Source organism: Bufo gargarizans, chromosome 8 (assembly GCF_014858855.1).
Source record: "Bufo gargarizans isolate SCDJY-AF-19 chromosome 8, ASM1485885v1, whole genome shotgun sequence".
NCBI lineage: Eukaryota > Metazoa > Chordata > Amphibia > Anura > Bufonidae > Bufo > Bufo gargarizans.
Window position 1 is genome coordinate 42,374,424 of NC_058087.1, and position 15,258 is coordinate 42,389,681.

The 15,258-nt window shown below is 45.3% G+C and overlaps 1 protein-coding gene across 3 annotated transcripts in view; it reads right to left on the reverse strand.

Annotated features, from left to right (window-relative positions):
• Positions 1-15,258, reverse strand: part of ZNF385B (zinc finger protein 385B) — a 732,466-nt gene that overhangs the window by 191,144 nt on the left and 526,064 nt on the right. For all 3 annotated transcript variants that reach the window (XM_044304851.1, XM_044304850.1, XM_044304852.1), the window contains one exon: positions 10,266-10,408. In XM_044304851.1, coding sequence (XP_044160786.1) covers positions 10,266-10,408 — 143 coding nt within the window. The remainder of the gene's footprint in view (positions 1-10,265; positions 10,409-15,258) is intronic.

Genomic DNA, 15,258 nt, shown 5'->3' on the forward strand with positions numbered 1-15,258 from the left:
GCGTACAAGACGAGAATCCACAATCCCAGAGACCTGAAATTCAAGATTCCCATCAACCATAATCGGAGGAGGAGGCAAAGGCGAGGGTACAATGGGTTGAACATAAGGTTTCAATAAGGACTTATGAAAAACATTATGGATCTTCCAAGTCTGAGAAAGATCAAGACGGTATGCAACAGGATTGATGACAGACAGGATTTTGTAAGGCCCAATAAACCTAGGACCCAACTTCCAGGAGGGAACCTTCAATTTGATATTCTTGGTAGACAACCACACCAGATCACCAACATTCAGGTCCGGACCAAGCACACGTCTCTTATCAGCCACACGCTTATATCTCTCACTCATGCTCTTTAGATTATCTTGAATCTTTTGCCAAATAGATGACAAAGACGAGGAGAATCTGTCCTCATCAGGTAAACCAGAAGACTCCTCTCCCGAGAAAGTCCCAAACTGTGGATGAAACCCATATGCACCAAAAAATGGTGACTTATCAGAGGACTCCTGACGACGGTTATTTAAAGCAAACTCAGCAAGGGACAAAAAAGAACACCAATCCTCTTGATTCTCCGCCACAAAACAAAGCAGATATGTCTCCAGATTCTGATTGACGCGCTCTGTCTGGCCATTCGACTGCGGGTGGAAAGCAGAAGAGAATGACAACCGAACCCCCAAGCGAGAACAGAAAGCCTTCCAGAATCTGGAAACAAACTGCGTGCCCCTATCAGAGACTATGTCTGAAGGAATACCGTGCAATTTGACAATGTGATCAACAAATGCCTGCGCCAGCGTCTTAGCATTGGGCAAACCAGGAAAAGGGATGAAATGCACCATTTTGCTAAAACGGTCCACCACCACCAGAATCACAGTCTTCCCCGAGGAACGAGGCAGGTCCGTTATGAAGTCCATGGACAGATGTGTCCAAGGACGGGAAGGAATGGGTAAGGGAAGGAGAGGACCTGATGGCCGTGAATGAGGGACTTTGGCACGAGCGCAAGTCTCGCAGGCTGCCACAAAACCCTCAACCGACTTACGAAGCGCAGGCCACCAGAATCTCCGAGCGATGAGATCCAGTGTGGCTCTTACCCCCGGGTGCCCCGCAAGGACCGTATCGTGGTGTTCTTTAAAAATCTTGTGTCTTAAAGCGAGAGGCACAAACAACCTCCCAGGAGGACAAAGATCAGGAGCCTCTGACTGGGCTGCCTGCACCTCTGCCTCCAATTCAGGAAAAAGAGCAGAGACCACCACACCTTCAGCCAAAATGGGACCCGGGTCTTCAAAATTCCCGCCTCCCGGAAAACAACGTGACAGGGCATCTGCCTTCACATTCTTAACTCCAGGGCGGAATGTGACAACAAAACTAAACCTAGAAAAGAACAACGACCATCTGGCCTGTCTCAGGTTCAGACGCTTGGCTGACTCCAAGTAGGCCAGATTTTTATGGTCAGTAAATACGGTAATAGGGTGTCTGGCTCCCTCTAGCCAATGGCGCCATTCCTCAAAAGCCAACTTGATGGCCAACAATTCCCTATCTCCCACATCGTAATTTCTCTCTGCGGAGGAGAGTTTTCTTGAGAAAAAGGCACACGGTCGCCAATTGGCAGGAGAGGAACCCTGAGACAAGACCGCCCCCACACCCACCTCAGAAGCATCAACCTCAACTATGAAGGGTAACGAAACATCAGGTTGCACCAAGATGGGAGCGGAAGCAAAACTCTCCTTGATATCAGAAAAAGCCTTACGCGCCTCTACTGACCAAGAAGAAAAATCTACCCCCTTTCTGGTCATATCAGTGAGTGGTTTAACAATAGAAGAATAATTCAAATTGAACTTCCTGTAATAATTGGCAAAGCCCAAAAAACGCATCAGCGCCTTTTGATTCTCAGGAAGCTCCCACTCAAGCACAACGCGGACCTTCTCGGGGTCCATGCGAAAACCAGAAGCGGAGAGAAGCGAAAACCAGAAGCGGAGAGAAGAATAAATATAATTTATTCTCCCGCAGAATGAGCAAGACCTGACGTAAATGTTCCTTATGAGTTTTGAAATCGGGAGAAAAAATCAAAATGTCATCCAAATACACCAATACAAATTTTCCCATCAAATGATAAAAAATGCTGTTCACGAAATGCTGAAAAACGGCTGGGGCATTCATCAAACCAAAAGGCATAACCAAGTTTTCAAAATGGCCCTCAGGGGTATTGAAGGCCGTCTTCCATTCGTCCCCTTCTCTGACCCTGACCAGGTTGTATGCCCCTCTTAAATCTAATTTGGAAAAGACTTTAGCCCCAACAACCTGGTTAAATAAGTCCGGGATCAGAGGAAGCGGATAAGGGTCACGAATAGTGATACTGTTCAGCTCCCTGAAATCCAGACAAGGTCTTAAAGAACCATCTTTTTTCTTAACAAAGAAAAAACCAGCGGCAACAGGTGACTTCGAGGGTCGTATGTGTCCCTTTCTCAGACTCTCAGAGATATAAGCACGCATAGCGATCCTCTCAGGTTGGGAAAGATTGTATAAACGAGATTTAGGCAGCTTGGCGTCTGGGATGAGATTAATAGGGCAATCGTACTCCCTGTGCGGGGGCAAAACCTGAACTCCACTCTCAGAGAAGACATCCGAAAATTCAGAGAGAAAAGATGGTATAGTCTTAGTAGCAACCTCAGAAACAGATGTCGTGAGGCAATTCTCTCTGCAAAAGTCACTCCAACCATTTATTTGCTTTGCTTGCCAATCAATGGTGGGGTTATGCTTAGTGAGCCAGGGCAGCCCCAACACCAGAGGGGTGGGCAAACCGCTAAGGACGAAACATGACACATCCTCAACATGAGCATCACTCACAATTAAACGGATATTGTGAACTATGCCCTTTAATGATTTCTGAGAAAGTGGAGCGGAATCGATAGCAAAAACCGGAATATCCTTTCTCAAAGCGCACACCTGGAAACCATGAGTTATCGCAAATTGATTATCAATGAGATTGACCGCTGCTCCACTATCCACAAAAATCTCACAAAAAATGTTCTTGCTCTCTAGCGCCACCGGCAGGACAAAACGGGAACTACAAGCAAACGGAAGCAAACGGAAAACAAACTACAAGCAAACAAGCAAAACTACAAGCAAACGGAAAACCTTCAATTTCCGCCTCAACCCTGCCAATAGTAACAGACCGAACATTTTTCAAAGATTTTTTCCTCTTTGTTTCTTTATTATACCCAGAGAACTGCCTGAATCTCCTAGAGGGACAAATATTTGCCAAATGATTAATACCTCCACAACAAAAACAAACCGTCCCATGCGGGCTGAATCTTCTATTGTCAGAAGCAGTGCAGTTTCTAGGTAAAATTTCTCTCAGGGCGAGTGTCAAAAAAAACTCCCCCCCCCCCCCGGTAACAGACAGGCAGGCAGTGCGGGCGGCGGTGCTGACCTCACTCACTGTACGTCACGCAGTGCGTGAGGTACAGTGAGTGAGCGCCGCCGCCCGCACTGCCTGCCTGTGGGGGGACATTATTTTTAATAAGGATCACTATGGACATTATTTAGAATGGAGGCTGCTGTGGATGTCATTAAAACTGTATAATGTCTGATAGGCCTAGTCCTGAGTTATATTACCCTGCCCTGTATAATAATGTACCCTGATACCCCTTAGTTATATTACTCCAGCGGGGTAATATAACTAGGGTATCAGGGATGGGTACATTATTATACAGGGCATGGGCAGGGTAATATAACTCAGCTCAGGACTAGGCCTATCAGACATTATACAGTTATAATGAGTAATGACACCCACAGCAGCCTCCATTCTAAATAATGTCCATAGTGATCCTTATTAAACTTAATGTCCCCCACAGTGACAGTGGCCCCCATTTTCATGTCTCCCACAGTGGCCCCCCCATTGTAATTAATTCCCCCCATTGTAATTAATTCCCCCCCATTGCAATTAATGCCCCCCCCCCATTGTAATTAATGCCCCCCCATTGTAATTAATGCCCCCCCAGACCATCACTCGCCTCACAGCAGGCATCAGCACTGCTCAGGGGCTCAGGGCGGGCGGTAACAGGCAGGCAGTGCGGCGCTCACTCAGTCACTGTATGTCACGCGCCTGCGCCGCCTAGTGGGAGGAGCAGGCGCGTGACGTCAGTAAGTCTGACCAGGGCCGGTGCAAGGATTTTTGCCGCCCTAGGCAAGATAAAAATTGGCACCCCCGCCCCCCCCCCCCCTTATCAGATCCGGAATTGCGGACCCGGATCCGCAATTCCGAACCTGAAAAAAAATAGTACATGTCCTATTCTTGTCCCCAATAACAGACAAGAATAGGCATATTCTCTTAGTGCCGGCAATGTGCGGTCCGCAAAATGTAGTATTAATAACTAAACAATTAAATAATACACATATTGCATTGTCTACTTACCACCAGGACAATTAGATGATCTGGTCTCTGGCTGCAGTCTGGCGCTTGGTCTGGCTCTGCGGACTCCCTTGTCACTCTCTTCTCCCCCCCCCTCCCTTGTCACTCTCTTCTCCCCCCCCCTCCCTTGTCACTCTCTTCTCCCCCCCCCCCTCCCTTGTCACTCTCTTCCCCCCCTCCCTTGTCACTCTCTTCTCCCCCCCCCCTCCCTTGTCACTCTCATTCTACTACTCCCCCCCCCTCTTGTCACTCTCATTCTACTACTCCCCCCCCCTCTTATTCTACTACTTCCCCCCCCCCTCTCTCTTGTCACTCTCAGTCTCATTCTACTCCCCCCCCCCTCACTCTCATTTCCTCCCCCTTGTCACCTCTAATGTAGCGTGGCCGAGCTCTGTTCGCTCCGCGGTACAGGAGCTTTTGTTTCCTGTACCCGGCTGACAGGAAGTGCTCACTTAGTGTGCACTTCCTTTCAGTCCGGCCGGGTACAAGAAACAAATGCTCCTGTACCGCGGACCGGACCGAACAGAGCTCGGCCACGCTACACTAATAACTCAGCAGTCTGCAGCCTGCGCAGCACTGAGCCGGCCGCTCAGGAGGCTCAGAATGAGGGGCGCCGCCGGCCGGCCGGCCGCCCGATCATTTACCTTCATAACGATTTTTTTTTTTTTTTTTTTTTTTTACCTCAACGGGCGCCCCCTGCTGCTGACAGCGCCCCGGGCGGCCGCCCGTCCCGCCCGCCCCTAGAAACGGCCCTGGTCAGAAGCAATCAACCCCAGCTGCATGGGCTCCTGCTCAGAAGGGGCTGACAGCGACTGAGACCCCTGCGCAGAGAATGGGACCGCTGCACAGTCCTGGGACCGAGTATGACAGGAAGGAGAGATCTCTCCTCTCTCTCTAAGACGCCTGTCAATACGAACGGCCTGAGACATAGCAGAGTCCAAAGAAATAGGCCTTTCATGAAAGGCAAATGCATCTTTCAATCCCTCTGAAAGACCATGGCAAAATTGACTTCGGAGTGCAGCATCATTCCAACCAGTATCAGCTGCCCATCTCCGAAATTCTGAGCAGTATATTTCTGCGGATTGTTTACCCTGGCATAAGAGACGTAGTCTAGACTCCGCCAGAGCAATACGATCCGGATCATCATATATCTGACACAGGGCTAAAAAGAATTCATCCACTGAACGGAGAGGCCGTGCCCCCTCCGGCAGCGAAAAGGCCCAGGACTGAGCGTTACCTCTGAGCAGCGATATAATGATCCCCACCCTCCGTTCCTCATCTCCAGAGGAAAGGGGAAGAAGGCGAAAATGGAGTTTGCAAGCCTCTCTAAAACGCACAAAATTCTCACTACCCCCGGAGAACGTATCCGGGAGCGAGATCTTAGGCTCAGAACAAGCTCCATGAACGCAAGCTGAACCGGTCACTTGAAGCTGAGAAAAAGTCTTACGGAGGTCAGCTACCTCCAATGAAAGACCCTGGAAGCGTTCAGCCAAAAGTGAAACCGGATCCATGCTTAAGACGGTTTTGGCGGCTTATAATGTCACGGAATGTGTACAGGTAACAAGGCAAAACAACATGCATAAATGACTCGCTGGATCCAAAAGCTAAGGAACGAAAGGGAGACCCCTGTAGAAGACCTGGCACTTTCCCTGGCTGCTCAGCCTATGCATAGATCCGAATGGTGGAGGTATGCATATCCACGAACCTTGACTATAAAGCCCTGAGCACCCTACAATAGTGAGGGGACACGACCACCGGCTCCCTACACCAGACACGGAGGGAGTCACGGTCACCTGGGATCCAGCAAACAGAAAATAACAGATAACAGTTTAACACTTAACTTTGTAGAGGAGAGGAGAACCAGATGGGCATGCACACATACTCCAGGAAGAAATATAAGCCGCCCAGAAAAGCCTTCTGGGGAAGAATTTAAAGGGAAGCAATTAGTCCAACACATGACAGCTGAGAGAGACTAACGAGAGGAGGAGCTGAATACCACAACACAGAAACTCAAGGGGGAGGTTCTGAAAGGCCTCTGTCAGAGCTTCTCAGCTGTCTGGTTGTGACAGGGACGTCTCCACCCATTGGAATTCCACCCTCCATATGTTGGACCGACTATATGAACAGAAAAAGGCCATAAACGATTTTTTGATGATCCAAGCGGACAGGAGTACTCCTCTGTGTAACTTCGATGTCAGACAGTGGTAGCTCATATGTGACACCTGCCATTTGCTCAGGCCCTTTGAGGAAGCCACGTTTTTCAGTCGCCAGGACTACTGGATGAACAACGTCATTCCACTGCTTTATGTCCTGGAACAGATGCTGGTAAATCTGGCTGGTCAAGAGACTGGAGACGTGGCGTCTAGATCTCTTGACCACATGAGCCCTGTAGGGGCTGAACTGGAGAAGGAGGACATTGGAGCACAAGCAATGTGTAGCGAAATAGGTGGTTTTTACACACAGGTGACAGGAGAGGAGGAGCAGGAGCAGCCAGGGGAGCTACAGGGCGATGAGGAAGACGAGGCAGAGGACCCAAACACACCGTGGTACTATGCAGTGGAGATGAAGGCAGGGGGTCCCCCCAAGTCACTTGCACAAATAGCCTGATGCATGCTCACTTGTTTGCATAGTGACAGCCGAATTGTCACCATTCGGCAGAGGGATGACTTCTGTCTCTCCACTTATTTGGACCCTCGCTACCGATCCAAAATGGGGACCTTTTTTTACACCCGCTGAGAGGGAGGACAAACTAAACTACTGTAGTGACATCATATGTAGTGAGTTGGCCGCTGCCTATCTCTGCCATCGTCCATCCTCTCACAGGTCCTCCGCACTCACGTTCCTCTGCCATGGCTGCTGTGGCAGGGTGGGGGGGGGGGGTAGGAGCAGTTCCATCTCCATCAGCAGCAACTTGAGTCTAGAGTTGCTGATGAGCAGCTTTCTTCACCCGCCTAGTGAAGAAACTACTCACCAGCAGCAGGTAGATCTGGAGCAGGACCTGAACCATCAGGCGGTGGCATACTTGGACAGCACCCTGCCACTCCACATTGAAGATCTGCTGGACTACTAGGCAGACAAACTGGATTTGTGGCTGCAACTAGCAGAGTTTGCCCTGGAAATGCTGTCCTGCTCAGCCAGTAGTGTGGCATCAAAACGGGTGTTTAGTGCGGCGGAGGCCATAGTTACCCCAAGAAGAACTCACCTGTCTACCTTAAATGTGGAGAGACTGACCTTTGTCAAAATGAATCAGTCGTGGATAAGCCAGGATTTCCACCCTCCAATGCCTGATGAATCAGACTAGATCATTCATGGTGCTACACCAACACTTTAACAAAAGAGACCGGTTTCCTCTAGCTACCTGCCTCAGCTACTATTCTGATGCTGCCACCCGCCTGATGCCACACATCCGATGCCAAGTGCTCCTTTTTTCACCCACCATCTTCAGCTGGCACTCGTATTGCCATCCACCTCCCCACTCTGTCACCGGGTCACTCTGTGGTCTCCTGATGCTGCCGCCACCTCCACACTGTCATTGTGCCACTCTGTGACCTCCTCCTGATTCTGCTGCCACCTCCAGACTCTTTCATTGGGCCACTCTGTCGTCTTCTCATGCTGCTTCCACCTCACCACTATGTCATAGAGACACTTTGTGGACTTCTCATGCTGTTCTCACCTTCCCCACTTTATGACTGGGACACTATTTTGCCTTTCAGCCTGGCTGACATCATTTATTTGACCGTTCTTCTCATCTGTCAGAAAGAAGGAAAAATTAGTTGCACAACGGATACTGTCTGTGTAGCAGCTGTAAGGCCTGTATGGTCCCATCAGAATTGGCTTGTAATTTCGTAGCCAAAAACAGGAGTGGGTACAAAACACAAAAGACATGCAAATATTCTCTTTTCATGTGTCATCTCTGTTTTAGATCCATTCCTGTTTTTTTTTGGGCCATAGCAATACTGATAGATTACTGACCAAATGCTGACTGAGTGAAGGCAGATGCTCAGACAGGATCTGTTTTGGGGGGTTATTGCTCTGACGGAGCAGAGGAAGGGCAAAATAATCAGTGATGTCAACACAAACTTACTGCTGACACCCTCTCCACTCTGTCGGGGGGCTCTACTTGTATAAACGTTTAATAGAACAGGTTCTGTAGACATCTATGTGGAATCAGCTGATGACGGTGTAAAAGGAGTGCGCTTCTTCTTGGTGCTAACATCGACCTGTAAGGCTGAGTTCATACTTGAGTTATTTGGTCAGTTTTGGCCCTGTGACTGCCCAAATAAGTGAAGTGTACAGTGATTCTAAGAGCGACGCCTGTCATTTGCATGTCATACTGACTCACAGTATTATTTCACTACCACAGCAGACTCCCTATGTGTGGTACTGCAAGGCACAGTGTTCCACACCACTATAAAGGCTCTCTGCAGCCAGGAAATAGCCGTTTTTTCACTCATTCATCGGAAATAAATTCGGATCGAACCAAATTTTTTCAAAAAAAATCTCATCTCTAGTCAAATCGAGTACGCCAGAGGTGCTCTTTGCAAATGGATTGCCCAGCTATTAAGATAAAAAAAAAGGCTGAGAACACTTTACAAAAATAAAAAAGTAATGCTTGCCAATTCCCTCTGCTCCTATTTCACTATTTCCCAGGTCCACCACCAGTTTCTGTAGTTTCTGGTGCCTCTTGACACAGAAAAGTGACCGCCCAGCCAATCACTGGACCATATTAGAAGGATTTACCCCTTCAATCTAAACCTTTTAGCATTTATGATTGTCTTTAGGCCATGTGTAATCAGTGGCATAGCTAGAAATGACTGGGCCCCATGGCAAATGTTTGAATGGGGCTCCCCTACCCCAGCAACTTTTTCGCAACTCCCTCCTCCTCTGCAACCCCCTCTCCTGTGGCTAATCAAGATTTCTCTCTCAAATGAGGCCTGGCAGATGCTCTGTCCATTACCTACAGTGTCTCTCTATATATTTTATTGAGGGGGCCCTAACAATAAAACCTTTTTGTCTTCCTCCTGGGAGGGCCCCTTCTGAGTTCAGGCCCCAAAGCAGCCCCTTCCGCTGCTTCCCCTATAGCTACACCCCTGTTTGTAATGCCTTACATGTTTATCAGGGAAGTAAACTATGAATAATTAATGCCTGACAATACATATGAAATAGAAATTAGAAGAAAGAAGGGCTCAAAGAGTTGTATTGGGTATAGTTTAGATCATGTCAGTCAAGAAAAAGCCTAGATTATCATGTTCCAATAGATCGTGGGGCAAATAAGAGAGCTTGGGCACTGTCAGGGTTTTCATGTTGAAGCTGCATACAGTGTATCACAGTTTATTGTTTTAAAAGCTATGAACACCTTTGGAGATATTTTTTTAATTATTATATTCTTCTTATATTGGGCGTAAATTTTTTTCCAATTGGTCTTTAATAAAACTTGTCAATAGTTTTTCCTCTACATCTTTCAGCTTTACTGCATCTGTAGACTGATGCCTCTTCTTTGTGAATCTGTCAGAGAGCTGCTCTGACGGATCGCTCTATAGCCCTTATCTGTACTTTCCTAACAGCTCATACACATGCATTTAAGCTAAATTCTTGTCAAACTGATAATAATTTAGCTTTAATAAGTGTTTATGAGCTGTCAGGAGTGAAGAGATAAGGGCTACAGATCGAGCTGTCAGAGCAGCTGAGAAGGAGAAGCAATAGTCGTGCGGTAGAGGAAAAACATGAAAATTGTAATCAAGAGCAACTGAAAATATGGTTTTTATCCCAAAATAAGCAGAATGCAATAATAAAAAAGCTGTCCATAGTCTTTACATTGACTGGTTCTCTCTAAGCTTGCATAACAATAAGTAGACTTACCGTGTTGAAGTTTGGGAAGAGTCCAACAGCCGGACTATTTTCCATTGGAAATGACACAAATGGCTTCACATCCAAGGACGGTTGAACCACTAGGCTTGGGGTTCGAACTAGTGTGGGAAGAGCCGTGGTGTGACATGTGCTACCTGGTGACATAAAAAATAGTTACATTATATATATATTTACAAATAACATTTTGTTGCTAATAGATGTACGAATCTTTGTACTGTAGGATAAATCAGTCAAAAAAATTGGTTAAAGGGATTTTACAAGATTAGAAACAAAAGGTCTACTGTACTCCCCCCCAAAAAAAAAACCCCCAAAAAAAAACAGCCCAACTAGCTATATCTGGAACTGCTGTTTATCCCCATTCAAATGAAAGGAGCTGAGCTGCAATTACCAGACACAGCCAATGGACAAGCGTGGCACTGTTTCTGAAAATAAAAGAAAACTTTTTTTCTAATCTAAAGCAGATTTAAATATAGAAAAGTCTAATTTTATTTGAGGCTGGACCTTTCTACTCTCTATTAAGCAGATTTAAAGGGCTACAAACTTACATCTTGTGATGAATATTCACAAAGAAAGTCCAGCTCACCCAATCATCCAAAACACCCGTGTGCACGGAAAAGGCTGGTGAGCCTGTATATCCTTGAAATGAAAACAAATGAAGTTCCAGCACTCACGATTTTTTGGTAGCAAAAATCTTCGTCTTTTATTCAGGCGGTAGACAAAATAGACAGGACATCCACCCACAAGTGTAGCAAACTTGACGCGTTTCGAACAGAAGTTCTTAACCTAACCAAAGATTAAGAACTTCTGTTCGAAACGCGTCAAGTTTGCTACACTTGTGGGTGGATGTCCTGTCTATTTTGTCTACCCCCTGAATAAAAGACGAAGATTTTAGCTACCAAAAAATCGTGAGTGCTGGAACTTCATTTGTTTTTATTACATCTTGTGATAACTGTATTTTGGACAAATTGTCTTTTTATGAAGAAATTCGAAAGCAAATTTGTATGACACACATACAGTAGTATAGGATTTTGACCATATACCAGGATTTTCAGAATAGCTAATGGAAGTTTCCTGAAAAGTCTATACCTGTGATCTCTCAGAACATAATGACCCAAGATGTTTCTCAATATGAAACTTCACTCCAGTGTGATATTGGTGTTAGGCTCATGCACATGACTGTATTCATTTTGCTGTCTGCAAACTGATAAATACTGATACCAGCTGTGTGCATTTCACAGTTTTTTCATCAGTAGTAATGCCTATTCTTTTCTGCAAAACAGACAAGAATAGGACATATTCTATACTTTGCAGAATGGCCTGTAACGTCTGTATGTAGGGACAGACACAAACAGTGTGCCCTAACCTGAAACCCAGACCATTTTCCCTACCTACTTGCATTTCTAGCACTAGGTAGCAAGACCGCAAATGGTCGGCAGTCCCTATGCTACTAAGAAGCAGAGACAGACAAATACCAAGAGACAAAAACAACACACAGGGAAAGCCGTATCAAAATGGGTCAGAATCAGGTGGACAACGCAGTACAAAAATGATAGACAGAGAGTGGTCAAAAAATAAGCTAAGATCAAATACCAGACAAAGAGTGGTCAAAAGATAAAAGAACCAGGAACCTAGCTAGTGGGCCCAAACAAAACTATCACTGGCACTGGTATATGGCCAGGAAGGGTTTTAAATAGAGCACCTAGTTCCAGGATCAGAACCTAGTAGTCAGAACACTAGCACACAGGAATAGAGCAGCTGAGCAGTCAGCCCACTGCTAGTTTCCTCCAGCACACTCCCGCCGCGGCGAGAAAAAGCATTGCATCCTGTTGCTAAGGACTCTGTTATGTTACCAGGGGGCGTGACTTAGCAGCACATTTCTCCTGGAACAGTCGCACAGAAGCTGGAGATCTCGCTGCTGGAGCCCAGACAGGTGGGTTTATGACACAACCGCACAGATGCAGACAGCATACGGATACATTTTAAATAAAAATTTTTGGTAGAATTTGTATTGTCCCCTGGTACTGTATTTTAATAAGAATAAAAAAGTTTGGTGTTTTAGATTTTCCTTTGAATATCTTACCCCTTATACACAGTCAATCACATTTTTGGATATCCCACTATTTTTCACCATAGAATTTATGGTTAGCAGAGAGAGCAAAAACTTCCTTTAGCCTCCTTCTAAAATTAGAAGCATATGAAGGTGCAGTATGGGTCCATACAATGCAATATTGTATTGCAAAAAAAGCTATGAAACACCTTTGGAAGAAAGTATAATTTTTTTATGATTTTACTTATTTTTGACTAAAAAAGCCTTTTTTCAACTTGTCTTCATTAAACATTTTCAACGATTTTTGTTCTACAGCTTAGGCTACTTTCACACTGGCATTTTGGTTTCCGCTTGTGAGATCCGTTCAGGGCTCTCACAAGCGGTCCAAAACGGATCAGTTTTGCCCTAATGTATTCTGAATGGATAAGGATCCGCTCAGAATGCATCAGTTTGCCTCCAATCAGTCTCCATTCCGCCATGGAGGCGGACACCACGCTGACGATGCAGAGGCAAACAGATCCGTCCTGATACACAATGTAAGTCAATAGGGACGGATCCGTTTTCACTGACACAATATGGCAGAAAACTGATCCGTCCTCCATTGACTTTCAATGGTGTTCAAGACGGAGCCTTTTTGGCAATTTTAAAGATAATACAAACTGATCCGTTCTGAACGGATGCACGCGGTTACATTATCGGTGCGGATCCGCACCAAACGCGAGTGTGAAAGTAGCCTTACACTTTAAGTATATCAGCATACACCAGGGAGCTGCTCTTAAGGCTCGATTTGTAGTCCCCATTTCTGAACTCCTGGCAGCTCATAAACACTCAATATAGGTACATTCTCATCAAACGGATATGAGTATACATTAAATACATACAGTAAATTTATCACAAAACACAAGTGCAACCCACAAACCAAAAAAAAAGTAGACCAAAAAAGTTGCAAGTTAATACATTAACCCCTTAGACATCACAGTCAAAAAATGTGCCAGATTTGTTGCAGTGGCTGATGCCGAATGGTAAATCTGGTGCATATACCACCTATTAGATGGCTTACTTTGCACTTGAATTTTAGGCAAAAATTTGGGCACATTTTTGGTGTATATTGTCAGATCTTACATCATGCGACATCTTTCCAGCAGGCCATGCCCTCTTTCTTTCTACGCTGGAACAAGGTAAAATATGGGTCTAAAAAAATGTAATAAATGTGGTGGAAGGTATGTATATCAGTTTTTTGGTGCAAATTGTGGCAGAATTTAGGTGAATTTTGATTAGTAAATCACCCCCATTGTTAGCAAATCTTTACCTCTAGTGCATTCGCTATGCCACACAACCTGTAAACAAGAGCATTCCTCTTGGAGCAGGAGAATTCCCGAAAGGGAGATTATTATGAGTGTAGCAAAGTGCTGATTGGTTTATTCTTGGAAGAAAATGCATCTACAACTCCTTCGGCTTTTCAGACAAAGAACGCACTATATTTAGGATGCGACTCACAACTTTAATTATAAGTAACTACTGGAATAAAACGTAAGCAATCAAACAATATAAAAGAGCTGAAACATTCATTACAGTGACATTCTCGTATAGCAGGGAAAATAATGCAATGTAATTGGCTTCCCTAGCAGAATTCAATACCTTAAATTTAAAGCAGAGCTTGTATTCAACAAATACTGTACATTTCCATTTCACTCAGCTCCTATGAAATTTGTGCATTGTGGATAGAAATTGTTCTGCATAATTAACTGCTCATCACAGGATTCTTTCATTTCATAACTGCTTTGCAAATAGCAAAGGAAAAATAATAGGTATTAGCAATTTTACTCCATTAAAAATATGATTATGCTTTGGAAGAAAATGGAAAATGCATTAGCAGAAAATTAGTTACATTTGCCCCCCTCTCTTTGTTGTTTCATCCTCTGCCACTGAATTACATGTGTCAGTAAGGGCACTTTCACACTAGCGTCGTTAGAATCCAGCAGGCAGTTCCGTTGCCGGAACTGCCTGCCGGATCCGGAAATTCCTTTCAACATATTCATTGAAATACCGGATCCATCTTTCCGGTATCATTCGGAATAACGGATCCGGTATTGAATTTTTTCAAAGCTAGAAAAAACTGCACATGCGCGAAAACCGGATCTGGCGATGTGGCAATTTCCGGAACACTTGGTACCGGATCCGGCATTATTACATTTCAATGGGAATTAATGCCAGATCCGGCAAGTTCGGCAGCAAGTATTTTTTTCCGGTCAAATACCGTACAAGGGACGGAACGGAAGACAAGCATTTATGGCAAATATTACAGTTCGGAAAATCAAGGCATATTGAATTTATTGTATACTTCTCCACCTTTAAAGAGAAGGTGTCATCAGAAAATGACCTATTTTTTAAATCATGTTTTTATGTTAACCCCTTGGAAATTGTCACTTTAAAGATGGTACCCTCTCACGCGTGCAGCGGGCGCCGTAGACGCTGAGTTTCTGCTGTTTTAAACAGAAGAGACCTGCAGCGGATGTATGCGATCAGCCCTATAGCTGATCGCATACAGTTAACCCCTTAGATGCCTTGGTCAAATGGAAGTGTGAGCCGCACAGTACAGCTCCTCTAACAGCGTTCCCCAGCTGAGATCGGGGAACCTGGTACAGTTTAGTAATAGCCCGAAGCCTCAAACAGGGTTCGGTAGCTATTACTCAAATATACCAATACAGGCCAGCAGGTGGCAGCACTGTATTGGTATATTGTAAATTAAAGGGGTTATCCAAGTTAATTTTTTGTTCTTTCTATGTTCCTAACTAAGCACTTTATCTGCAGTGGCTGGTTTCTCAGATTTCACTGAGCTGGCCACGCCCCCTTTACTGCTATTTACTCTCTGCTAGGATTCTTAACCCCTTCAGCTGCACAGCTCTGCAGGCAGTGAGGAGACAATTCTGGGCACAA